The 26,519-nt window shown below is 44.3% G+C and overlaps 1 protein-coding gene across 1 annotated transcript in view; it reads left to right on the top strand.

Moving 5' to 3' along the window:
* Nucleotides 1-13,116: 13,116 nt before the first annotated feature.
* Nucleotides 13,117-26,519, top strand: part of LOC134514468 (exocyst complex component 3-like protein) — a 38,337-nt gene continuing 24,934 nt past the window's right edge. The window contains exons 1-2 of the mRNA XM_063332328.1: nucleotides 13,117-13,203; nucleotides 25,790-26,116. Of these exons, the coding sequence (XP_063188398.1) occupies nucleotides 13,122-13,203; nucleotides 25,790-26,116 (409 nt within the window). The 5' untranslated portion in view covers nucleotides 13,117-13,121. The remainder of the gene's footprint in view (nucleotides 13,204-25,789; nucleotides 26,117-26,519) is intronic.

Genomic DNA, 26,519 nt, shown 5'->3' with positions numbered 1-26,519 from the left:
TGTACAGCCTGCCTTTTAAGGGTGCAGGAGAGAGCTGATCCTTTAACTTCAGTGCCATGAAGGACTCAGCTTTGGGTGGCTGTGGGTGCTTGGGTTATGTTATGAAGGATGACACAATCCTCCATGTGTATATGCTCTTTATTCTTAATGTAAAAATGTTGCCATCCCTCCTTAGCTGAATTGGGGCCCTAGATGAAATAAATTGTTTTGGATTTTGCATTCACTTAAAAAAGCAAAAAAACTTCGGTCCCTTCCTCTGTTTCTTTCTCATCTACCTTCACTCTTCCAGTATCACAGGAATTGCGTGTTTTGGAATACTTAGAATAATACTCAAGTAGCAAAGAACTTTTTTTGACTTTATCAATTGAGTGATGAACCAACCTTTCTTATCCCATAAATATTCCCCAGCAGAATAATACTCCCTCAGTTCCTGTCACCGTGTCTTACTGAATAATGTTGTAAAGCTTCTTGATGGTTCTGTGGGTGTATAGAGGAAAAAGAGAGAGAATGAAGATAAAAACTAGTAGTGACATTAAAATAATGTCATATAACCTAAATCTCTTTCTGCCTGAAGTTAGTTTTGAAATGTAGGTTTCCTGGCTGACTTTGATAAACATGTTGGTGTAATCATAGAATCATTTAGGTTGGAAAGGACCTTTAAGATCATTGAGTCCAAGCATTAAAGGAAACACTTTTCTCCTATTGAACCTTCAAGTACAATCTTGGGACGTTTTTTGGTGTGATATGCAAAAAAAAACTGCATTAAAACATGAAGGTGACTGACAAAATGAGATTTTTCTTAGAAATCATAAAAGCCGGGCTATTGGTACAAAACCACTTCCAGTGACACACAATAATAAAAAATCTTGTTCCCTCAGCTGGAGAAAAACAGATAAATTTGCACATCTCTGTGCTTCAAGAAAAGACCCCTCCTACATGATGGCTGCTGTCCTAGTTATAAGTCTCTCTTCAGGCCTATGGAATAGCAAAGTCTTTGTAGCAAAGACACCATCCTGTCAAACATCATGTGAGTCCAGTCTTGGACTTCACTATCTGCATTTGAAAAAGTTAAAAAATTCTTCAGGATATGTTTTAAATGTCTCCTTGATAAACCACACAGCAAACACTTTTTTAAAAACACGAGAAAGAGGGTTAGGGCAAAATAAGGAAGCATCTCCAAAAATATGTAAAGCTTGGCAGTTTACCATGAGGGGAAAAAAAATCATAAAAAATGTGGGAGGCAAGGAAAAGCACAGCAGGAACTCCTTTGCTGTGAAAATATGCAGCATGTATAACTTGCTAAGTGGCCTCCTGTCTGCGGCTTTAGTTCCGTGCTACGACCACCTATGAGGTTAATAGATTATGAGTGTTAAAGCATACCGCTGCCATTAACACTTTATTGAGCAGCAAAAAGGGAAAAGACACCCTGTATTTTGGTGCTATTCGATGTAGTGGAATAACTCTGAAACCGTTATGATTAGTAGCATAACGAAGGATTTTTTTTACCATAGTATATAAATTGACATAATTAAATTAAAGAGTTTCCTTTTAAGATAATGTTCCTTCTGCAAAAAGCAGGTCCCCATACAGATGAAGTCATGTGATATTCTCCTGGATTATACAAGACCCGACTAAAATTGTGGATTATTGTTGTCTTGGTGCCTGGTTGTTGATTTTTTTTCTCACCAGAAACAATTCATTAATATTAAATGTTGGATCCCAAATATTTCTACTGAAATTTAATATTTATAGTTTGTTCATTTTAGTATTTCGTGGCTTGGACAAGACAGAAAAAATATTTTTCTCTTCTCCCACTTTGAAAACGTCATGGTTTCATGAATCCTGAAGTTCATGGTTTGCATTGCTCATGTGACCTTCAAAATACAGACCACTCGCGTGCTTTGCGTTTCATTGGTAGAAACTAAGCAAGTTTTATATATACTTTTGTAGTTAAGACGTTTTAAATGGCATTAGTAAGTCAGGTTTTGGAAGTGGTTTCATGTCTGAGAATGGGATGTTTTCCGCAGTGGACCTTAGGGTGTGTTTCCTTATCACAGGAATGTTGTATTATCATTCAGTTCAGCCTTGAACAATTCCAGTTTGTTCTATGTTGCCTTAGTAATTTTTTCTTAAAAATAACAGAGCGTCAATGCCTGTGATAATGCAGCAAAATCAAAATTCTATTGAAAATCTTAATATAGGTCTGTACTTAAAATGTAAATCTTCAAAAATGGGCGTTGTAATCATGTGTGTTTTTGTTCTCTGATAGACCACCTTGTGTCCTGTCTGCAGTTTACTCTTCAGCAAGTTTGTCGTCTATCAGTGATATGGTTGGCTATAAACATAACCTTATTTCAATACCCACTTGGTAACCTTGGCCTTGAAGAATGTTTTTTCTCTACTGTGAGCTGTGTGTGTTATCTCCCAGTGGCTGAAACTGTACGTGTTTTCTCCCAGTGGCTGGTTCAGAGCTGTTATTTTGTCCAGTGCAGGCAGGAACCCTTAGCAGCTGGGTTAGTGATTCCTTGTCATGCCGTCTTCACAGCTTTGGCTGTAATTTCAGTAATTTCAGAAGATGGAAAGAGAGCCAAGATTATGTATAGTTACACTGAACCCTGGACAGCAATAGCCTTTCTTCTTCCTATCTTGGAAATGTGTAGAGAAAGTTTAATTATTTACATGCTAGGTTTGAATACGCAGCCATTGGGGAAGCACGAGTCCAAAATCCACTAGCCACTGATCAGTAGCAAGGACAGAGGTTAATTCTGGCTTTTCTGTTCAGGAGCTCCACGTACATTGCTGCCTGGCAGCTCACTGTTCATCCTGGGGAGACTCACTTTGCGAAATGCTTTCCTCTCCATGCTCTGTAACGTTAATCATTCTTGTTAGCTATAATTAGTAAATAGAGGGGGAAAAAAAAAGAGAGCAAGTGTATGACGTTAGATACACATATAGCATTATTTTTGGTAGTTATTTTTTGTTGCTTATGTTACTGTGCAGAAATGATAAAATCTCCCAGCTAGTGTTTGGGTCTGAGTGCCCTGAAAGGCTCTGCCTCAAATCTGTTACTGTCTCAATGGACGCCATGAGGCTCCCTCCTGCACTCCCTCTTTCTCTTCCAGTATGTGTCTGCCGATGTAGGGGAGGTGTCTCAGCAAGAGGAAGCAATGAGCTTTCTCTGCAGAATATAAACTAGTGTTTGATAGCTGTGAATGTTAAGAGAAAAGGATGCTTTTTCTACATGCCAGGGTTTCCTATCAGGATGCAGTGTGGGGGATACTGGCTGGCTGGGTAGGGCATTAGTGCTAAGGGGATGCTGGGCCTGACTCTCCAGTTAGTGCTGCTCAATAGGACACCCACACGCTGGGTCACCTGCTGAGATGGGTCACTGCCCCTGTACCAACACTATATCCAACACCATATCCAGCACCAAGAACATTCACCATGTGGCATTAAAAAGAGTAAGGAGTGGTTTCCCAGAGCATCATCAAATATAATGAGCCTGTTGTCGCTTTGGCTTCCATGAATAAGGCTAAAGTGGGCAGAGAGTATCCTGTCTCTTTTTGGATGAATATTTGCTGGAATACCCTTTCCAAAAGAATAGTGGTAATGTATCTTTTCTTAGACCAACTGGTACATCTGGAAGAACTAGCAAGCTTCCTGAACAGCTGAGTAATACCCACCCATGTGGGCTGAGAGAAGGGATGAAGGCTGTTATATGCATTTCTGAATTTTAAGCAGTGCATATCTTCAGCAGTGCATTAGAAAAGCGGGTGTTTAGGCCATCAGGCTGCATGTACTCAATGGCCATTTAAGTGGTCCCACTCTGTTTGGTAGGATACCATGGATTTTCATTGTGGTATTTCTTTATTTTTTTAACATGAACATGTTGATTTGCTTTGCATGGGGTTTTTTGTGTGTTGGTGGAACATGTTGATTTGCTTTGCATGGGGATTTTTGTGTGTTGGTGATTTTTCAATAGCGTACCTTTACCTTTGGCATTGCACTTGGCTGGTTCGTTGTCTGTGGGAGGAGTCGGTTCGGAATTTTGCAGATGGTAGTTGTTTGGATGAAAAGAACAAATTAAAACATCCTTTTGAGCAAATAAAAACAGTCTGTCTGTGTTTAAAGAGGCAAATAAACAAAGGCAAACTGACAGAAATGAATGAAAAGTGCAAATGGGCTGGAAGTTCAATCAGGAGGTGAATTCAGCATAGCACAGTTCGGAGGTCTGTGAAAGAGGGGATGCTCCCAGTTTGGAGAGCTGTCTTTTCTCTGACTGTGTCAGAAGTAGATGGAAGTGTAGGCGATCGGAATCGGAGAAGCCAGGTTTCCTTGGTTTGTCCAGGTAGCAGCTTTGGCTATGGGCCTAATTGGCAACCACTAACATTATCCAGCAGTTGCATGCTTGTGGTTGGCAAATCTGCCTGCTACATTTATATGGTTGCTGAAAGAAGTGGATATGGAAGATAAAGAGTCCTTGGGGAATATCGCTTCCAGCTGAGAACATGCTGTCAAAGCTGCCTGCCTGTTCATTATGCCCATTAGCAACCACTGCATTTACATTTCCCTGCTACTTGTCGTAGCTAGCTTTCAGACTTCAAAATCTGTCTGCTTGTGCATTAAGTTAAATCTCTCTTCCAGTATTGTTTTAGCAATTTACGCTTTCATTTCCATTTTATTAATGAAATTGCTTAGGTCCTCTGCAGCTGTCATGTGCGTTGCCAACACTTCCACATACACATCCTTTCTCATCCTTTTTCTTTGGCCTCCGACAGCCTGGCAACCAGCGCTGTGATTATCAGAACTGATTTCCCAGCAGATGTTAACTCTAAGTAGTAGAAAAGAGTAATGAGTGCTTAGAGTTACCTATTGGCTTTCTACTTTTCCTAAGAGGAAGGTGTGGTAGCCCCTGGTTTTGAGACCCTCTCTCCAGAACCTCCTCCCTGTCTGGGGGGACCCTGGAGATCTTAAGTGCTTTCAAAGCCCTTCTCCCGTGGGCAGAAACATGTGGCTGCTGAGCTAGTTTCTAGGGGTCTGCACTGCTGATTGCAGCATGTTTTGCTCTTCTGTTCCGCTCATTTGAGCACGGAGGAGTTTCTCTGCTTTAAAATAATACGAGGGCATTGCTGGGAGAGCTGAGGTTTGGAGGCAGTACTGAGGCCCAACTAGGGATTGTATTTGTGCTTCTGCTGCCAGATCTAGTAGAGGGAGAAGGTATCCCAGATGCTTGTGCTGAAAGCAAAGGAAAAATCTGCTTTGAAGGCAAAGGAAAATCTTCATGTTCTCCAGAACTAAACCTTCGAAGGTGCTGCTTGGCTGGGAGGGCAAAGCCGTGCGTTTGGAAACAGACAGCTACACACATAGCAGAAAAAGTTTCGTCTCCAAAATCTGATTTTATAACCCTTACTGAGTTGTCTTTTTTGCAACACTGAAGGTATTTTGCAGGACACTCCAGGTTTTGTAGTGGATAATGTTAAATTTGTAGGTTGTAATAAGGCATTTGCTGCTTGTTTGATATGTTTTGCCTTGAGCTTGAGTATAGCTGGTGCGGGCTGCTTAATAAAAATACAGGGATAAACTTTTTGTAATGAAGCAAATAATACATGACTGCAATGCAGTGCCAAAGTCTTTGAATGCTGTGGTGGTTTGCGGCTCAAATATTTATATTACTAAAGTAAATAATTTGCCAAACTAAAAAAAAAAAAAAGAAAAAAAGGAGAGGTACTTAAAATAAAAAAATAGAGGCAGAAACTTTGTTCTATGGTTTGCATGTGCCAAGTGTTATGTTTAGGATATTACATCGACTAGTAGCAATATTAAAATAGCTGATAGAACACGTGGTTTCCAAGAGTGGTGTAATGAATTAAGTCTGGTTTTGGCCTATGGGGATCCTGTGGTGGCTAATAATGTCTTACCCTACCCATCTACCCGAGCCTCACGTACCTAGATGTCAGTGTATTTGGAATTATCCAGGGGGTTCAGGAACAGGTAGATGGGGCTGAAGAGACAGGCAGGTGCATACACACACACACACAGATACACACACCACGATCGCATAAATCTTGCTTGTTTAAGAAATTAGGCTAAAAATACCCTTGAACGTGAATCCATATCAAACATGGTGTTGACTGTAAAGTTTAGCATGATTTTATTGACCTAATGTAGATTTTTCTTTTTGAGAACAACCCAGGAGACACACTGAAGGCAGAACTTTTTTACAAGGTTATTACTGCCTTGAACCGTTTTCAGAATCAGTTTTTGAAAGGTCTTAAGACACACAGTTGGGTCAATTAATGTTCAAATGCGTAATGGAGGCTGAATTTTGCCTTGAAGCTCAAGGATGTTATTTTAAGACTCTAAGAAACAAATCTTGTCTACATTGATTGTTTTTTAGCTTTTTACTTGAGATAGTTTTAGGAAACAAGCTTTCCTGAAACAAGCATGTTCATAGAGTTGAAGGGATCTAAAATAAATGCTAATAACATGGTTTGTGGCTAACACACTCATCTGGGAAACTGTGGTACCAACAACTGGATTAGATTAGGTGGTAGCTGTGAACATTTTGGCACTGTAACTCTTTCAGAACTTTATTTTAGGATTTCAAAATGGTCATGTGTGTCTAAGTAAGATCACTAGTGTAAAGCATTTTTCAGCCCTTGGGAGACTAATTTATCCTTGTTTCTAGTGTCCTTAACATCCCTTTTTGTTAAGTTAAGCCTTATTTGCACCAGTGATTTTAAGCACAGTAGCATTATTGCTTCAGTGCCTGATGTAGTCATGGGGCATCTGAATAAGCTGTAACTTGTGGTTGTGCAGTTGTCCATGGATTTTGTATCTGGTATGTCTTCTCTGCCCTAAAGAACACAAAGTGGGGCTTCTTTAAGTTGCTTACAACCACTCCACCCTCTAGAAGACGAGATACTAAAGAAGAATACACTGGCTGTTTTTAGTGTTGTTTTGCTGCACCTCACCCACAGTTTGTTTTTAATCATTCTCATGAATGATTTACTGTTCCTTTTCTATCACGTTACTTTTTCATTGTTGTCTCCAGCAGGCAAAAAGCTTTCAAAGGGTTCTTTAGGGTTTAATATATTGTTTATCCTAGATCTTGGGCATGACTTATTCAGAAATGTGTAATAAATACACAGCTCCTCTCATTTCTGATTGTTTGCACGGTCGACAGATTAATGGATGACTAGGTGATGGATGAATTCTCTGTTCTAGATTAAGTTAGGGAGGATGTGTGGGTGCAGGTGGGATCTCGAAGGTTGTATGTAAATGCTTGTGAGCTCATCCAAGTCCACAGAGATGCACTGTTTTATACCAGTGGATAATGTGCCAGTTTAACTCAGAGACTTTACTTCTGGGACATCTTTCCTGATAGCGGCTTTGTGCACTTATCCCTGATTGTGCTATATAGATATAATATTTCTGTCTTCAAAGGTGTGTGCTTATAAATTATTGTTTTTGGTTTGTAGATATCCTGTTCTTTTGACTAGTAGCACTTACTGTGGCCAAAGAAGGCCCTTGTTTTCCCTGCATGCTTTTTTTCCTGCTGCACTGAGACAAGGAGTGCTGCGACAAGGGGTTTTGATAGTTTAGTCTACTGGCTGCGAGGGTGAGTCTCTGTGTGAGTCTGTGCACTCTGGAGGATGTTTACTAGTACACGTTTGATTGAACTTCTTTTCGTTTTATAGATAACAAATTATGAATCCCAGTGTCAACTGCTGCTCCCACAGAGACCTGCAGTGAACAGCTGAGTCATACAGATGAAGCTTGAAATATGTCTCCTTGCAGATGTGAGGGAGTCCCATCGCTTCCTCTGCAGAGGGTCCTGAGGTACCACATTCTGCACCCTGCAAATCGTTCGGGTGGCCAGGAGGGTGAATGACTTGGCCCCTGCACCTCGTCCGGCAGCGTGCTAGTTTGGGTGCACGGGGCGGCATATGCTGTGACGTGTGCGGGCGGATCACTCACAGCTTACTCAATTCCTGGAGCAGCAGGGAAGCGGGCAAAGTACAGTGGGCTGCCAAGTCACAGTCTGGTCGCTAGATTGCTTGAGAGTCAGCACAAACCTCCTTATCCCCTGCTATGGAGTAAACCGCTCAGTGACATCTTCTCTTACCCTAGCAAAGGTCTTAAAGAAGCAGCTCTGTAGCTTACTTTGGTTTGTGGCAGCTTTGCCTGATTTTTGCCTGTTTACTTACTGTGCTCCAGATCTGCAAACAGCATTGTGTTTGCCATAGTGATTCCAACCTACGTGTTTTTGCTGAGAGATTGCTGGAAGAAGTGATCAATGTTGGGGAGGTGTGTCTCCCTACATCCGTGAACTCTGCACAGGGCTATTGCACAAGAGGCTGTGCGATATATTCTTCCAAAAAACCTGCTAATGAGAACAGGTGAATCAAAGAAGAGTTATTAGTCATGGGTTTCCCATAGCAGTCTCTTTCATGGAGTGCTGAGTAATGGCTGCTTCTCAACAAATAAATAAAAATATCAAGTAAAATGAAGTCAAATTCTTAAGCCTTTACTCAGAACCAGCGAAGCTTCAGCCGTTTGTTGTGACCATTTTTGAAAGTTTGGCATGCAGCACTTGCATGTGAGAGCTGTGCCAGAGCTGTGAAAACCCCTGTATGTCTCAACTCTTATCCTATGTCTTCTATCTTCCCTATTTCCCGTTTCCACTAACTGTGTTTCAAGCTTTTTAGAGGCTCTGTCATTGTGCCCAGTCCATGCTAAGTCATGAAGGACAGACAGGATTCTGTTCTTAAATCCTGCTTTGAGAATCCCTTCATAATATGTCCCTGGAAGAAACTCCGGATTTGTTTATTTTGATTTGTCCTTTGGCTGTGGCTGGGTGCCCAGTCATGGGTCAGAATCTCACTGGCCGAGTACCAGCACAGAGCAATTTGCAGCTCCGTGTAAGTGACTTCAGTTCATTTTGGCCATATCACCGCAGCATTTCCCAGAGCCAGTCATCTGTGCTTCAGCTGATCGGGGTGCAAACTGAACTCTGCCTTGCCTGGCTCAGCCTGCCAAGAAAAGCATTAGCTAAGCAGAAACAGCTTGTAGCTGAGGGCAAAGGTGAGCGTGCATTAAGTATCCTCATCTTGATACAGAAAGGATGCAGCTACAATCAAAACAGGGGAAAGGAGACCTGGCAGACAGACAGCCGCCTGGGGTGACCCAGGAGTACATGCCACACTGCTCGCTCAGAAAGGCCTCTCTGTCTCCCTGCATTATGCCTGCCTGTTTTGACTGCGATGCAGAACAAATGTGAGAAACCCACCTATATCACCTCGATGACATTTTTCTGTTTCTGGGCATTGCTTTGTTGTGCTCAGAACGGCCTTGAGTGTGTTGGACTGTTGTGTATATCTCGGCCCCAGCCAAGCAGAGATATTTGTGCAGCTGGCTCTGTGGTTCCCCTTTCCCTAATATGTAGGCGAGGGGATAGAGAGCGTGTCTGAGTGCTGGGGCACTTTTCTAACAAGACAATTCACTGCTGGATCACAGCTGGGAGATAGGAGAAAGAAACTGAATTTCTTCCTCTGTGTCTGGGAAGGAACAGGGACATGCCCTGGATTCAGCTCAGTTCTGCTTGGTGGGGCTGTTTTGTGGGAAGAGGTGACTTCCTCCTCCTGCAGTGGGTTCAGGTCCAGCCAGAAAGACACCTTGGGTGTTGGCATGAGTTAGTACAGTTCTTCAGCAGTCCTGTCTGCTGTTAGCAAGAGGCAATTCTAGCAATAGAGAATGCCTGAAATGTAATGCTTATTTCTTGGTGTCCAAGAAATGCTCCTTACTTTGGTGTCCAACAGGGACAACCTCTGAGCCCATTGGCATGACAGTAGCTTCGGTGACTTTTGGAAATTTGGGACTGTGTGGGCTCAAAACTGCTCCCTTTGCATGAGAGGGCTGAGAGAAACCCCACGTCTGAGCTCCAGTGCTGTGTCTTACTTGAATCTTTCCCATTTCCCATTAACTGTGGAGCTTTAAAAGCCTCTTCTCTTCAGACCCTCTTCTTTCTTTGTTGCGCTCATGTTTGTTCTCATTCCAGCTCCCTAAGGGCAGAACCCAAATGCCATTTGCAGTTCACTGCTGTGTATTACATTTATTGCCTCGGTCTTCCTCTCTCTCAGAGCATGAACCCATCTGACCAACTTCTTATCAGTTTGACAGGCTGTGACTGTTGTCCTGGTGACCAGCGTAGTTGCGCTATCATCATGTACAGAAGGCAGCGAAAGAGATGTCTTGACCTCTGGGGGTAGCTGCGTGTGCGCGCGATATGCCAGCAAGTCACTGGGATACATGAAGATAAGATCCAAATCTTGGCCTATGTATGTGAAAGATGAAGCAAAAACAAAATGGAGAAGCATGCAAAGTTAATAACTGTAAAAGAAGAAATGAGAATCTTTGTAGAAGTTGCAAATGCTCTCAGCTCTTCTAAGCCTCTGATCTGTGTACCAGTCATCTGGTGCATTTTTATGAGATGCTTGCGTGCCAGCCTGCTGTCTCTTTGTCTTTCTGTCTTTTTCTGCCCACACCATTTCTTCCATTTCTTAGTCAGGTTTACGGACATCAGAAAGAATAATGTTAGTAACATTTCTGAGTCATGTTTTCCATCCAGATGCACCATGCTTAGCCAATTCCTATCCACATTCCTGTACAATGTCGACTCCAATTCACTGATTACTCACGTGAGTCAATCAGACTGATTTTGTGGTGCCCTGTCACTAGATTATCTCCTAGGTGCTAGCAGAAAGCTCGGCTTTGAAGAGCGTACAATCCACGTGGAAGCCAAGGAACAACAGATGGAAATAGATGGGTAAGGGAGCACAAAGAAGCAGTGAGACATCATTACTCAGCACATAGGCATCGGTGTCGGCACACCAGCTGCCTAAAGCTTTGGACAGCTTTTGCAGGCTACACACGTGTTCTTATTTTAGCACTGGCTGGTTTGCTTAGATATTGTCGGCTTTCAGCCATCGAAGACATTGTGGGATGGGGTAACCTGTATAAAGCCAGATCCTGGCTAGTAGAGGCTATATGTTAGTTAGGGAGTAGGATAATAACATATTCAGGTCTTATACCTTTGAAAGGCTTGGAACAAGCCTGCTGGTTTCTCTGCTGAGTGGGGACAGATTTAACCTGCTGGATTCCAAGAGGCTCATGTGCCCTGTGTTACGTGTGCGGTGGCGTGGTGGTGTAGCCGTGGTTGCTATGGGGAAGAAGTGTTTGGTTAATCCCCAACCCAGCTAATCTTCCATGGCTAATTGAGAGTTGAATATGGTTGGTTTACTGTAAAAGCTGGCCTTTCTGAACACTGATTACCAGGCATAGCTCCACAGACATCCACTGAATCCTGCACTCGACCCAAAATCTTGGAAAGGTACATCTGAGCTGCTGCCTGGCTTGTTTTGCTTATGTATCTATGCCGTTAGCATTGCCCATGCCTGTGTTTGCTTATCTGTGACCTCCAGAGGCCTTGCAGCAGATAGGATGCTCTGCTAGACCTGCCCACGCTCTGCTCACATCAGTGTATCTCCAAACAGCCTGCCTGTATGTGTGGGCATTTCTGTGGGAAGCATTGGGAGGAGGAGCTGATGCAGCAGATCTGTCTCCTGAGAAGGTCTCCAAGGCGATGCTTCAGGGCAGGCTGTGTTTCAGTGGTGGTCGGTAGGGAGAAGGGGTATACTTGTGAATAACATGAGTCAGCCCCCATGCCAGGGCTCTCGGTGGGAGGTGCCACATCTCCCGGCTGCGGGATCAGAGCCCTGCTGACTAACGAGGAGAGGTTTAAGAATGTTGTGGGATGGAGCTTCTGTCATGTAAAATTCATGGTGCTAGCAGGCCATCTTAAATAAAACATTGCCCTCCCTGAAAAAGACACAAAGTCTTCATTTCATGCTTGTAAAAAAAACAAACACAGACACCAAAGAAGCGTTGTTTAAAGAATGAGGGAATTCAGGACTGTCTTGTGTGTGCCAGTCTGATGTGACCCTGAATCTGCTCTCACAGCAGCTTTGCGCTGGAATGACGTGTGCACGTTGCCTGTGAGGAAATGTGGCAGTGAAGGGAACATCACTTTGGTTAAAGGAGGAGAGGACTTGTGCTTTCTGATGAGCAGAAACAGAGGAGTTGTGTTTCTCACCTCTGCAACAGCTTCAGCTTCTGGGGTGGCTCCATGAGCTTCAATGACACAGTGCATGGTGCTGGCGGACAACAGAGCAGACCTGCACCAGCTCTCTTGTTACGGGACAGCCAATAACCTGGCTCCTGTTACACTTCTCCTCCTGCTTTTTGTTTGCCTGACCGCCTGTGCCTATTGTCCTGCACTCATTAGTACTTCTTCTATTACTGAGACCCTTGTTTTCCTTGGGCCGCTCCTAACTCTCCTAGATGTTGTGTATACTGAAATTTCTAAGGGACTTCTGAAAGTCCCGCGTACCTCGGGGTAGTAAGGCATGATTGTGTGGCCCTTCCTTTGTAACATGAGTTCTTCCTCTCATGGGAAGCCTGATAAATGAAGAAGCAGCTATTGTTTGTTGTTGTTACAAAAGGTGCTTGAGATAAATGGGAATCTGGCACCAACAACTAACTGCGTAATTTCGGGATGGTGACTGAAATGGCTGGAAAGCAGTTTTCACTGCTAATGAGTGCAGTGAATAATTGCTGCCTTCAGTTCTTTTTCAAGGCAGTATTAGTTTGCTGGTTTTAACAATAAGATGGAGAATGCATATCTCAGTGACTGATAAGGTACATTTTATTTTTGTATGAATTGATTGCAAAAAAGTATAGTTACAGAAAATTCAGTGCAACATCACATGTGATGTGTTGCAGGTATAGCGGAAGTGACCTGTGTGCGAGTGTTATGTGAGCGATGGAAGAAAAATGGAAAGTTTAGGGTATAAGCCGTCTTCATGCTGTTTATTCCAAACCACTGTTAGACTCACGTGGCATAGGAGCATTAGATGATGACACAGCAATGCATGGCTAATCCTCTGCCCAGCTTTTATCACCCAAGCCATTTTGGCAAGTTTGCAGGACGTGTCCCACGTTCTTAAAACACCCCTGAGTATCTCTGTATGTGATTCTCACTCACCACCCCTGAAACACCGATGAGTTCCCAAGCTGTAGGACAGCCTAGCCAGATGCCTGCCTCTCCCCGTTCATTTGTGCCGTTTCTGTTTGCAGGAAAAGGTACAGTTGCCGGCCCTGTGTGGAGGATTTAGCTTGTGTAGCTTTGTCTGCAGTGCATACCTAATGCTCTGTGACAGCGTGGTCTTTGCTGGAGAAAGAAATGTTGTTTGTGGTTTGGAAGCTGAGTTGGATCTTGTCCAGTTGTCTTTGTCTCTGCCTATGTTGTTTCTTTTGAAGTTTTTGTTTCTTTTTTGGGGGAGTCACCTAGATGATACCAGCAATTAGCTCAGGAAGGCAGACTGCCTGGGATGGGAGCTTCAGGGCTTGAGATCAATTAGAAAGGACAGACGAAAACAGCTTTTCTGAATTTGGGTGTATGCAGTGTGTTGGTGGATTACCAAAGAGCCAGCTGGGACCCCAAAAGGGCCCTGGTTCCTGGGGCAGCAGTTCCTGGGCAGAGGCAGAAAAGGTGTCAGCAAGCACCAGGCCCTCCCAGCCAGTTCGACCCCTTCCCTTTCCTCCGTGGCAAGTGCACCCTGAAAAGCTGGTACAGGATTTTATTGCCTTGAGTTCATTTGCTTGTGCCAAGGAGGTAAGAAGTAGGTCTCAGAAAATAAACTTGAACCTCTGGACAAGTTTTCTGTCGCTGAACTTGGCTCTCCTGCTGACTTTTGTCTAGCTGCTGAGATCTTGGGTCTACCCTTGGGGGAGTCACAAAGATCTAAGTAAGTGCAGTGTTTTCTATCATCCTTCAAACCCTGCCTGATTCCCCACCTCCCATACTCCCCTGGCACCTTTTCTGCTCCATATCCTTGTCCCTTGTTACCTGCATCACCGTCTTGCCTTTTCATAGCCTCTCCGTGCTCTTGTCTGGTTTGGTGTGCTCACCACTACATGTGCTTTGTTTCATTGACTGCCAAGGGATGTGACCTGCAAGGTCTCTTGATTGAGTCTGATTTTGCCTTTTAAAAAGAGGCCCGAGATCTTAGCAACCCACCCAAAGAACTGAAAAAACAAACCACCCCAAACAAGACAGACAGGAAAATATACAGTGGATCTTTCTGTGCTCTCATAAATAAAAGTCAGACAATCACATGGTTTTCTAAAAATAACACCCATAGCGAGTGTTTTGGTAGGAATAATACTGACCTAGTTTGCATGTTGCCCACATGCAAAAGTAAGTTGGTGAGGAAAACTCAATTGCCTGATGCGGTGTTTGCATTTGCTGAACCAGATCTGAATTGAGAGCTGGTTAATTAGAGCTTGTATTCTCCTCTCGGCGGCCTCTCTGGAGGTTTCAGGGAAGAGGGGAAGGGGGGATGCTCACTGGCAGCATGGCCCACAGCAGTCACTTGCCTTCTGCGTGGGCTGGACTTGTGGGTTTCGCCTGTGTGGTGCAGTCATTGAGGGTCCACATGAGCAGAAGTCCTCCTTTGTAGACTCGGTCTGGGATGTTCATATCTGGAGAAAGGGCAGAATATCTCTGTGATCAGAGGGCCTGAATTTATGTATGTGAATTTAGCTTTCTATCTCCATCTGTGAGTCAGATCAAAACATTTTGGTATCGAAGGAAACCTCCCTTGACCGCACAGCTCCTGCCCACCCTGAGGACTTGGTCTGTGCTCCTGTCCCTGTCCCTGCAGCCAGCAATGCAGCATAGCCGCAGGGTGGGAACTCTACCTTGGCGGGCCTGAGGCTGTCTTGCACTAGCCCCTGCCTGCCAGCTCCTTCTCATCCCACCTGGGGAGATGCTGCTTGGGTGCTGGCCTAGACCTGGAGCTGCTCCTGTGGGCAGCTCAGCATCAGTGACAGCAGCCATCAAGGGCTGGCATCAAGCTGGCATCCCTCACAGTGATGTACACCCTCAGGGTCCCCTCAACACCAGTCTGGTGAGTATCATTGGTTAATGTGAATGACTCCTGGGCCCAGCTGATGGAGGAGTCCGCTAGGATCTTGGGGAGATGAGGAATGTTATTGTAGACAAAATGGATCAGTAGCAGAGGCAGGAAGCAAAGGTCTCTGAGGTCCTTACTCCAGGGCTGACTGGCCTGTCTGTCCCTCTGAGCCACATACCACCATTGTTATGTTATTGAGTGCCACAGGATGCGCTTCCCATCTCTTGAAGAACTGGCAAATGGAGAAGTGTCCTATGCGGTTCATCGGTAGGACATAGCATTGCCTCATTAAGGCCTCCGTAGCTTCCCAGGGACGATGGATGTGCGCTGTGTCTGCAGCTGGATCTCATGGGGACCTGGCAGTGTAGGGTTCAGCAGACTTCACTGGCTTGGCATGACGTGAACCAGCAGTCGTTGATCCAGCACGGCCTCGGTGCCGGCAGCCCAGGGGCAGGGGCTGCCTCCGAGCTGCCGGAAAGCCGCGGGTGGCTCCGGAGTGGCAAGCTGGCCACCCCGCTGTGCAGTTGTGTCCTCCACGGCTTTGGCACGTCTCAGCCTCTCCATGGAGCCGTGGCTGCCTGGCCTGCCACCTGTGCTGAGGTGAGGGCTGCAGTCCTTTCCAGACTCTGAAATGAGAGCAGAAGCATGTCGGGGAGTGCTTTCTGCAGATATGGATAAAGCTCTTTTATGACTAACGGATGCCATCGCTTTCCCTTAAGATTATATCTTTCTTTTTTTTTTCCCTCTCTCATGATAAGCAGTACATGAATTTCTGATTCTCTGAGCAGCCTCGATGCTGGAAAATGCTCTCATTCAGGCAGAGAATCTAGGTCAGCTGTTCGTAAGAATAGATCAAGCCTTCATTGAACGCAGTGGACGGGCCTTCAGCAGGACGGGTTTTTTTCCTGGCTTGTTGTGTTCATAATGAGCTCCAAAAGTTGACAGGCATTTTGTGGACAGCAGCTATAGCTTCCTGCCAGCAGGCTAGATGCAGGCACTGCTGATTCAGTGCATCACATAGGAAAATCAATAATATGAAATATTAATTTTGATTTTTTTTTTTTTTTAACCTAGGATGGGACACTCAGTAATGAAGATCTATACCTATATTCAAGAGGATTTGATTTGCGAGATGATAAGTTGTGAAGATGAGGCTTAATTTTTTTTCTCCAATTCCGCATTTATAAATAACTGCTCTTACATATGGCATCTAATTATTTAATTGTGTATGCAGATTAGATAGTCATTTACATGCTGTCATCAATGACAGCAACTAATAGCACTGGCAGTTATTTCCAGGCACATATGGTAATGCCAAAGGTTTTAAATATCAGTCAGTACCTGCCATACATATCAATATCTCTCCCCATCTCTCCCCTTCAAAAAATGTTAGAATAAATTAATATCACAAGGTACATCTGCTTCTTCTTGGAACTAGTTGTACCACGGCAGATCTGTTGTGTTAGATATTTTGTGTAAGCCTACAGTCCAGATTGGAGTTCCTGATTTCTCTCTGTGTGACGGCCCCCCAAGACTGGGAAGCAAGAGGAAAGGAAATGTTAACATGCTTTATCTCAGTCACGTTAACGCATGCAAAGGGTGGGGGAATGCAATTGCATACATGAAGGACTCAGGTCCCACTTGTACAAAGTGGGATCCGTAGTTGTTTTGATCCAGAAGATGTCTTACAGCTCTTTGGCTTTCCCTTTGCATAGATCTAAGTGGTTACCCAGCGTAAGGTTAGTAGGAATCAGGGCTAGGGAATGTCCGGTTCATCTTATCTTCATCAACAAAATCAGTGCAGTAGTCTTTTTTCTTGATGTAAAACAGCAGCACGAAAGCTTGTATTTAGCTGCCATTTTACCTATTTTGGCTGTCTAAGGTATATGTACCTGGGAAGGGCGTGGTAACAGCCAAGGAGATGTCAGTGAACATGTAACCATGGGAGCTTCTCATTAAAACCTTGCGCAGAAAATAGCATTAAACACCCATTTATCCAAAAAAGCTTCAAGGCAGCTGCCTTAAAATCCAGCGATTCTGTGCTGTGTCAAGATCAGCTATATTAAATTGGTTTGCGATTCGTGCGATTTTCGGATGTTATTGACTCCAAGGCATTTGTTGTCGTGTAGCCATGGAGCGTACAAACACCGCTCCACACCACTGTTTCCTGCTCAGTAAACAGATGTGTACAGCTAAGAGGCTGAATATTCTCTTTGAAACTAAAGGAAATAGTCACTTACTTAAGTCCTTTGTTGGAATGCGGCCTTAATGCTCTATTATTAATTGAGTTTCAAGAGTCTCGGCTCTTGACAGCCAGTAAATAACATGTGCTGGAGATCTAAGGTCGTAACAGAACCGATAACGTGCATGTTCGGGATGGGAAAAAATAGCGGTTTCTTTTTTAATTTGCTTGGCAATTTAGAAATATCCTTACAAATTACCGAATTTTGGTTCCTCGAGGACCACATCTTTCTCCTTTGCAGGGAAAAACTTGCTGCGAGCGATGAACGCCGGCAGAGTGGTTGCGATGAAGGCGGCAGAGGAACACTGCCAATGTGCTGGCAGTCGGTGCTGTGCAGCTCTCAGGAGCTGGGTTAGTGTCTCTGAATCTTTATATAGCACTCCCTACACTTCGCCGAGAAGTGGGAAGCAGTGGAAAGATGAGATACATCCTGATACTGACAGCAGATGAATACATTGCAAATACTCTTCCCTTTCCTTTACCTTGCCTGCATCCGATACCTTCCCCCCCAAGTTTTGCCCACCTCTTGCTTGGTCGGTATCTCTTTCGTTCCTGTAGGAGAAGAATGGGTCAGAAAATGTTGAAGACTCTCAGGGATCTTCCACATCATGTAGCAGTGCTGAATTTTCTAGTGCCATGTCTCCTTTAAATGCTTTTCTGTTTTTGGAAGAAAACACAGTGCTGCAGTGCAAATCTTTTATCACCATGTATTTGAACTCATGATGATAAAAATTTAATGCTTCTCTTCATGCTCATGCAGAATTCCTCCCCAGGATATTTTTCTGAAACAGTTTCAGAGGACGATGATCTCTCTCCTAGGACCCTTTTGGCTTCCTCTTGCTGTAGCAAACCCCTCACTGTAGCTAGCTAGCTCCAGTGTTTAGAGATTGCAAAAAATCTTTTAAAACTGACCTTTCTACAGTGTGACATGGCATCTTCTTTGATATCCTGAGCTTTACCAAGGCAAGTGGCTAAACTAGCTCCCCGCTCACTGTGGGGTGGGAACGGAGTGCTTGCTCAGACTGTCCAGAAGTGGTAATGACAGGTGCTAGGTTTCTGAAAATGGGATTTATTTAGGTGTCTATACGAAAACTGATCTTTTTTCTCTCACTTCCTCTCCTAAATAACCTGTCTGCTGGGTCAGAGTGTTCAGCAATGAGGATAAAGGCCCTGAGTCGTGTTGTAAACATATCCCATCCCATCTATCAGCTTCTTTGGCAGTGCATGTGCGTGGGGCATTCCTGCCTTAGTTTGTGGCCAGAGGCGCCTGCTGTGAATGTTGAGTGGAAAAATGGTTGAGTTTTGATCTTGAGTTAATATTTAAATGTGCCCAGCTCCTATCTGAGAGGGCTGGGGATGTCCTGGAAGCCAATCTGTAGTTATGAATTTTAGCCTCCAGATGGTGTCTGGCAGATGTGCCTGTGGAGCCATGTCAATACGATTGGGGTGAAACACAGGAGACTGGAAATTACACAATCACTGGCCTCTTGTGGCAGCAGGGAAAACATGCAAATGATGTAATGTGGATTTTCAGTCCCAAATCTCTGCATATGCTGCTCCATGTAGGGCTGTGGGTACAGATGTGTGTAGGAAGTTTCCTGCAAAGTTGAGCGCAAAGTTTTTACTGCTGGAAAGAATCTTATGTAAAAATGCACAGAGGAATCTTGTCAATCTAAGCCAAATGAAAAGGCTCGAATAAAATAATTTTAGGCTTTTCTGTCCAAATGGAGATGGAATATTCATAATACAAGCTTTCAAAAAAAATCCCCCTCTGGATGAAATCATGGATCATCTTGAAAAGAGACATGCTGGTGGTTGAGGTAATGCATTCTTTACCACACTAGCAAACAATATCCGTAATGTATTTTTTTAAAAAAAGCTCTTTCCGTCTCCATGATAGCAAGCAGCATTTAAGTTGTAGTTTTCCTCTGGCAGACCTGCCCCTGGAGCCTTCCTTGGATAACTCTTTAGATAGCTCGTAGGATTAGAAACCAAGCTGCTGGGTGGCTGCTCTTCTAGGGATGTGACCAGACTGATAGCCCTCAAACCTTTGCAGAAGCAAGCTTTACATCCTGCCCAGCCCACGCTGTAGCAAACAGCAGGGGCTTCTACCAAGCCGGGGTGCAGAGGGCAAGGGGATGGAGCTCGTCGGCTCTGTCCCTTCTCCGATCTGGGTCTGTGTCCCCCATCCTCCTTGGTGTCCCTGCAGGTGGCAGTGCCACATGGAGGACTGTGGCCCCTGTCCCTCCACACCAGTAATGCCAAACCAGCCACTGGCCTCCCAACAGAGCTGGGGGGACACAGAAACCACCTCCTGCTCATCCCGCTGTCGGCTATTTCTGTGTCTCCCCGCAGCTAAATATAACCCATCTCCAAACAGGGCCTCAGGTCTATTAAATATGTGAAAATTAACAAGTTTGCTTTGAAATATTTTATTATCCCAGTGTTTGGTTGAACCTAACCACCTATTTTTGTGGTGTGGAGAAACTCTTTTTTTAACCAGTCTGTACTGTGTGCTATGTACTCTGTCTGGTGGATATTTTTTTCTTGCTCTTCCACTGATGCTAAAGGAAAACAGAAGGAAGTTGTAATTAATCTTATGAGGAGCGATTGAAGGAGCTGGGACTGTTTAGTTTGAGGAAGAGGGGAGACCTCATCACTCTCTACAACTACTTGAAAGGACATTGTAGAGAGGTTGGTGCTGGTCTCCTCTCACAGGTAATTAGTGATAGAACAAGAGGGAATGGCTTCAAGCTGCAACAGGGTAGGTTTAGATTGGACATTAGGAAAAAATTCTTCACAGAAAGAGTGGTGAGACACCGGAACAGGCTGTCCAGGGAGGTGGTGGAGTTACATTCACCTGGATGTGTTTAAGAGTCGTTTAGATGTGGTGTTAGGGGATATGGTGTAGGGGAGAACTCTGTAGAGTGGGGTTGATGGTTGGACTCGATGATCCCGAGGGTCTTTTCCAACCTAAATGATTCTATGATGCTATGATTACTACAGTATCCTTTGTCCTTGCTGGAAACCTGCAGGGCAAAATTAGGGAGTGGGAATTCCCAGCTTGGTCCCAGTTTCTTCCTGAAGACTAAGCTGCTGCTTCGGGAAGTATTGCTTTATTCCTCTCTTAGTGCATGGATAGGATATTTTTAATGCAGGAATTTTTAGGGTCACTTCAAACTTCCCTATTGCTTGGCTTTCTCGAGTTCATCTTAAAAATTTTTGGGGTTGTGTGATTTATTTATTTATTATTACTATTGTTGTTGTCAAAAGGGAAAACATCTATGTTTCTGTCTTCCTTATCTATGATTCTATCTTCCTTAAAGCAGTGCTTGTTTCATTCTGAAAAAAAACCCAGAATTAGGCAAAATCCCCAGGAATTAGCTAAAAATGTTCTAAAGGAAAGGCAAAGTAGGTTACTAATTAAGTGAAAATTGAGGTCAGTTTGGAATGGGGTCCTTGCAATCAGGAGGAAAACAGAGGCAGTGCAAATTGTACATCAAGTCCAAATGTGTTTTGTTTCGGTATTCAGGGCAGGGGAAGGGTCAATATTCAGTTCTTCAGGGAACTTGTTCTTAGAACTTCAGTGTGGTTTCTGAAACTGCTGAGACCATGCAGCCTGTCTGTCTGTCTGTCAATCCATCAGTCTGTCCCCTCCTAATAAACTGTATTCCTCCAGTTTCAGACAAATCCAGAACAGGAGAAAAGTCTTGGATTAATGTGATGAAAATCAGTGGCTGAGCAGAGAAGAGCTACTCAAGCGAACACACTCAGTAAGAGAAAGGAAGAAGGTTCCTTCTTTCCCTTTTGCTACAACTGTGGCTGTCGGGCAGCAGCGGCAACTCCAAATTAGCTCCAACTCACAGCTTTTTTTGCCTGTTTGGGGTGACACAGATGTCGGGGAGGCGAGGGGGTGCAGCCTGGGGCGAGGAGGCACCGTAGGGAAGCAGCTTCGTTTCAGCTGTTGCCACGGGAAAGGTTGCTTGTATTAAATATTTGTGCTGCTTTATTTACTCTCGCACACGCACGGGTTAGCTGGAGAGTAAACAGGGGATTTGGTGAGCAACAGAGGCAAGGAAACCATGTCTGTGTACCTTCAGACTGAGCTGCTGGGTGGAGTCTCTGATGTCCGGTAAAGGCTGAGTTCATGCCATGTTTTGTTCCTCAGCAGGAGCAGTGTGGGTCTCTCTTCTTTCCTCAGCCATGTATTTTCATGAAGTGTGTAAGGGTGTACTATTTTGTGCCAGCCACCCTCTGTCAGTTTGGTTAAAACTGGCTTTAAAATTGGTTAAAACTGACATAAAACCCACTCGAGTGCGTTAGGGCAGGGGATCAGATGAACACAGAGATGTGTTCACCTGTGGCTGTGTTGTCTCATTCCTTTAGGAAATGGGGTTATCCGTAGGAAATAAGAATAAATATATGCTTTCCACAGAATGATAAACAACTGATTTTGCACAAATGACAAAGTCGCCGCTTGCATATGACCATTATGGCAATGCCAGCTGCAGTGTCCAGCTGGAGGGGGAGGGGGTTTGGGTTTGTTTATTTGTTTTTTTTCTCTCTCTCCAAAAAGTCTACCTTGCTTATAATACAGACTGGCTGTTCTTTGATAGCTGATGAAGTCAAAGATGCTGCATGTGGGTGGAGGAACACATTGTCAGACTACAGCATAGCTTCACAAAGTGCTTTTGCATGGATTTACATCCTAGAGAAGCACTATGTTTCTGTGCCGTACTCTGCAGGTTTTATCATTATAATTAATATTCCTTTCTGCCGTCTTTCTTGCCCTTGGTTCAAAGTGGTGGAGAGTACCAGCATGTTCTGGAAACAAAGGAGGAGGTGAAAAAACTCCAGATCTCTCTCTGCAGATACCGCAGATCCAGCCCTCCTGTTAGGACTCAAGTGTATTTCACATAACAGATGCTACTGAGCACAAAGTTTCCATTGTATATGCCTGTCTGTGGTCATGCGAAGTTCCTTCAAAGCAAGCAGGGGCATCACTGCATTGCTGGAATTGGAATATTGATGTAATTGGACTCTTGCAAAGTCATTTCATTTGAAGTGCTAATAGTCTGACTTCATGTGATTAGCATCCAGAGCAAACAGCTATTGTTCAAGTCAGGCACACAATCCACTTATTATGAAGAGATTTTATCTATATAGGCAAAAGAAATGGGAAGCAGCAAGATAAAGAGTTAAGTCAACAGAGAAACAATATAAAAATTTATCCGAGATATTTTCTTGTTTAGTGAAAGCTCCCAAAGACAAAGGAGTTACAGATTTTCCAAGGCAGCAAGACAGAGTCTCAGTGATGTGGGGAGGCTGTGGGCTTTTCCAGGAGCTCCAGGCAACAGGGGAAACTCCTGAACGCTGGGGAATGTTCCCGGAAGACAAATTGCTCCTCTTTCGCAGTGAGCACAGCAAGGGTCAGGGCAGAAAGGAGAAGGTCCCCCTTAGAGAACATCACACTGTGAATAAATAGAGGCATTGAAACACCAGGAGGAAGGGGGCTGGGGGCGGGCTTCCAAGGAGTGGCTTTTGAGGAAGAAAGTGGTCATTTGGCACACCTGATAAAGGATGTTGTTCAGAAGCAGAACTGTGCTTGTTAAGGTGCTGTGTCCTTGTGGTTTCCTACTGCCCTTCTTTCTACTTGGAAGGACTCCCCTTGGGTGGGCAGCTCAGGTGCCCATGGAAGGGGCAGGTGAAATATTGCAGTGTCCTGATTCCCCTGCCCAAAATGATGGTTTTGGGCAGCACACGTTCCCTTTGCATTACGTAAACACTTGCTAAAAGACCTTTGTTCTACTGTGATCTTGATAGTTTTCAGCTTTTCTGCTGTAAAGGTGTAGCTTCCCTGGGGGCTTTGCTTGTCTAGGCATAAAACCGTTCATGGAAGCACTGCGATAGAGCATGTTCATAGAGAACTGCAGAGATTTAGCCTGAGCAGTAAAATAGCATCAGAGACAGAGGAGAGAGACCTGTGTACCCTGCGTATGCTGTTAAGGCACAGGGACCCAGAGAAGCGGACTGCTGGTGGCCTCTTGGCAGCTCCTCTGGGGCATGTCCTCTCCTGGTATAGCGCATTCCCCCTCAGTGACGCCATCCTTCAACCCTTGCATTTGGAAAGTAGTTGTGGACATAGTGGATGACGATGGGTTGCTGCTACCGCTGCAGCAGAAGGGATGGGGCATCACCTCATGCTGCTGACGGGCTCAGCGCCCACAGTCAGAAAGGCCATCCTCAACTTGCTGCCCGTTGTAGGGTGCTTGTAGCTGCCCGCTCCCTGGGAAACTGCCTGCTTTGCCTATACACACATATTGCCCTGGTTTGTGAATCAATTAAAGGTAGAACAGATGAGATCTGGGTTGTTGGTGCTGTGGTGCTGAGATGGGGTGTGCCCCGAGGGCACTCTCATCTTGAGGAGTGTCTACCATGGCTTTTATTGAGGGGATCGAGCTGACCATGGAGCAAGAGATGGTCCTAGCCCCAGGAAGTCTATCCATCTCTGCTCAGTCAGTCCCTGCTTTCCACAGGCTCACATTGTATTCCCTTGAAAGAAGCTTTCTGGGAAAATATAGCAATTCCCATACATCATGTTGCCCCAGTTTAGGGCACGATCTGCAATTATACTGTGTTCAAAATCTGTGTACTGCAGAGAATCTTGCCTGCAGGACTGGCACTTTGACATCCAATTTCCTTCCACAGAGAAGTCTGGGGAAATGATTTTTGTTAGAGCCGGGCTTGTTGCAAAAATGCTGATGAAGTGAAACATAAACACATTGTGTTGGAATTTTCATGGGAAAATACTGCTGAAGGATTTCAGCATGCCTGGAATGCGTCTCTGCAGTACTAACCCCCTCCCTCCATCTTGTATTCCTATGTAGTGCAGCTATAATATTGCAAAGGAAATATTTTAACTTCAGCCAATTAAAAATTAAGGTCAAAATGGGATGTACATAAAGCCTTTCAATTTTCAACTTTTTTCACAATCTGGGAAAACCCTGTATTTTGCAACCTCAGTATTTCCTACTGCCAACAGCTGAAATGTATGACCGCTGCTGGAATTTCTGCTTGTCCTTTGAAATGAAATGTGTTTATTTCCTCCTCCCTATCATGACTAATGAATGAAATGGCTCCATGATAACGTGCTGGTGGAATTAAGCACTGAGTAAAAGAGCCAGAATAACATAACATTTACTTGGTTTCCAAGTAGGAAACTAGTGGAATTTTACTGTCACAAAAATGTAGAAAATCTTGGAAGAAACTGCAGGCGTTAAACCCAGAGAGATGAATGCACATATTCGGATGAATCTAGATGCCGTGTGGAAAAATTGTCCCTTAAATTCATACTCCCCCCACCAAATAATTCTTGAGTAGCGTATGGTTTTGAATCAATACAGCTTGTAATGGCTAATACAAGACTCTTTCTTCAGCTGATGAAAATCCTCAAGTTATTGATTTCATTTTTATACTAATGGAAAGGAGAAATAAAAAAACAGTTTGTAACTATCTAGCAAAGAGAGCGTGGTAAGGACAGCATTTCGGCTTGTCTCCAAGCGTAGTGTCTTTCTCACAGGAGCGCAGGGACTTTTTAAAAATCTATTTTAACGGAAGCTCCTGGAGTGAAATGATATTTTCTGTGTAGGAATTGGTTCTGAGGATTATGGATCAGAACCTTTAAGAGCCCCGGTCTCGCCAATAGGTTCCTTGCACTGAGCGGGCATAAATCTCTCTTCACTGCGGAGGTTGGCTGGTGCGTAGACCTATATGTGTGCATACACATATGGACACACACAGGCATGCGCACGTTTATGGCAGATTGCTATAATGTTATGCATGTGTGTATAAATATAAAATAATATATAATAGTGTATATTGTTGCTGGAAAATTGCACAATCCAGAAAGCTGAGATCGCTCTTATCTCCTCCGAATGGTGCTGCTAAAACATGAAAACCAACGCCCCTTCTCTGGGGCGTTACTTCCCTCTTGGCTAACACTAGGCTTTCTGGGAGGTGGGGAAAAATTTGGCTCCAAAGCCAGGCGTGATCTCCTTGCCAAGGAAGAGCTCAGGTGCAGCCAGGGTGCGTGGGGTGGGTGGAAAGTGATGTGTGCTTCATAGAAACTATTAATAATCAACTCCCTTAAACTGATAGGATTGTCATCGAAATAATTGGCAGCGCGTGGGGATGTTTTAGTCATTTAGAAAATGCCGAAAATCCCTCTGGCTTTCCCCCAGTGCTTGTGGTTAGATTGTGTATGAGGTTTTTGACATTATTTTCCTAGAAGAGAGAGAGATTACGTAAGAGGGGTGGCAGCCTATAAAAGTGTCCTCGCTCGGCGCGGGCAGGAACCAGGTTGCACTTTTTAGAAAGCAGGTGAAGCCTGTAGCCGCACGGAAAAAAAATAAATCTGGGAAGAAAAGTCTTCGCTGGGAGACAGCCACTGAGATCACCTTGCATAGAAGTGTTTCTGACATTTTGCCTTTTTTTTTTTTTTTTCTGATAGTATTCCCTGTTGGACAGAAAACACCTGAATCTGCTGGGATCATGAGGAAGACAAAGTATTCCTGGGGAGCCTTCGTGGGAAGAGGCAGCAAGTTGGAGAAAATGTCTGGGGAAAATGCAAGGATGCTTCCCAAGACCACACATGAGGAGAGAATGAAGCAGGAAGCCAAGAGGAGAGGGAAACTGAAAACCATGGCAGGCAAATTGCTAAAGGTTGTGGCTAGTGGGAAAGAGACAGCAGAGGAGAAGGCTGGCAGTGAGGATGTGGCAGGGAATTTGCTGAAGATGGCAACCAGAAGGAAGGAAGTGGAGGGAGAGACACCTGCAGGTAACCTTGAAGTTATCTCTGGGTCCAGTCCTGGGCTTTCTCTGCCTCTCCCGGCCCTGCAGACTCTTGTTTTCGTTAGCTTCTGGAGTAGGTGCTTTACACTTTCCTCCTCCCCATCCTTCACCTGAGTTCTTGTCCTTTCTGAACTGTACACTTGCTCCTCTGGAAACTTCTGTATTTTATTTTCCCTTTGCCTCACAAGTATTTCTCTTTGCTGTTCTTATATTTATCCGTGCAAAGACTCCTGATGTGTCTTGTGAAAAAGACGATGTACGTGTGACTGACACCCTGTCAGGTGTGACTGTGCTGTTCTTCCACGGATGGGGAGGGAGAGGTAGGGCTGATTGTACCGAGTAAACATTTCCTATGTGTTGTACGTATCGAGGCAGGATGAGTGCAGCTT

The sequence above is a fragment of the Chroicocephalus ridibundus genome, chromosome 4 (assembly GCF_963924245.1).
Source record: "Chroicocephalus ridibundus chromosome 4, bChrRid1.1, whole genome shotgun sequence".
Classification (NCBI taxonomy): Eukaryota; Metazoa; Chordata; class Aves; order Charadriiformes; family Laridae; genus Chroicocephalus; species Chroicocephalus ridibundus.
This window is presented reverse-complemented; position numbering and strand designations above follow the sequence as displayed.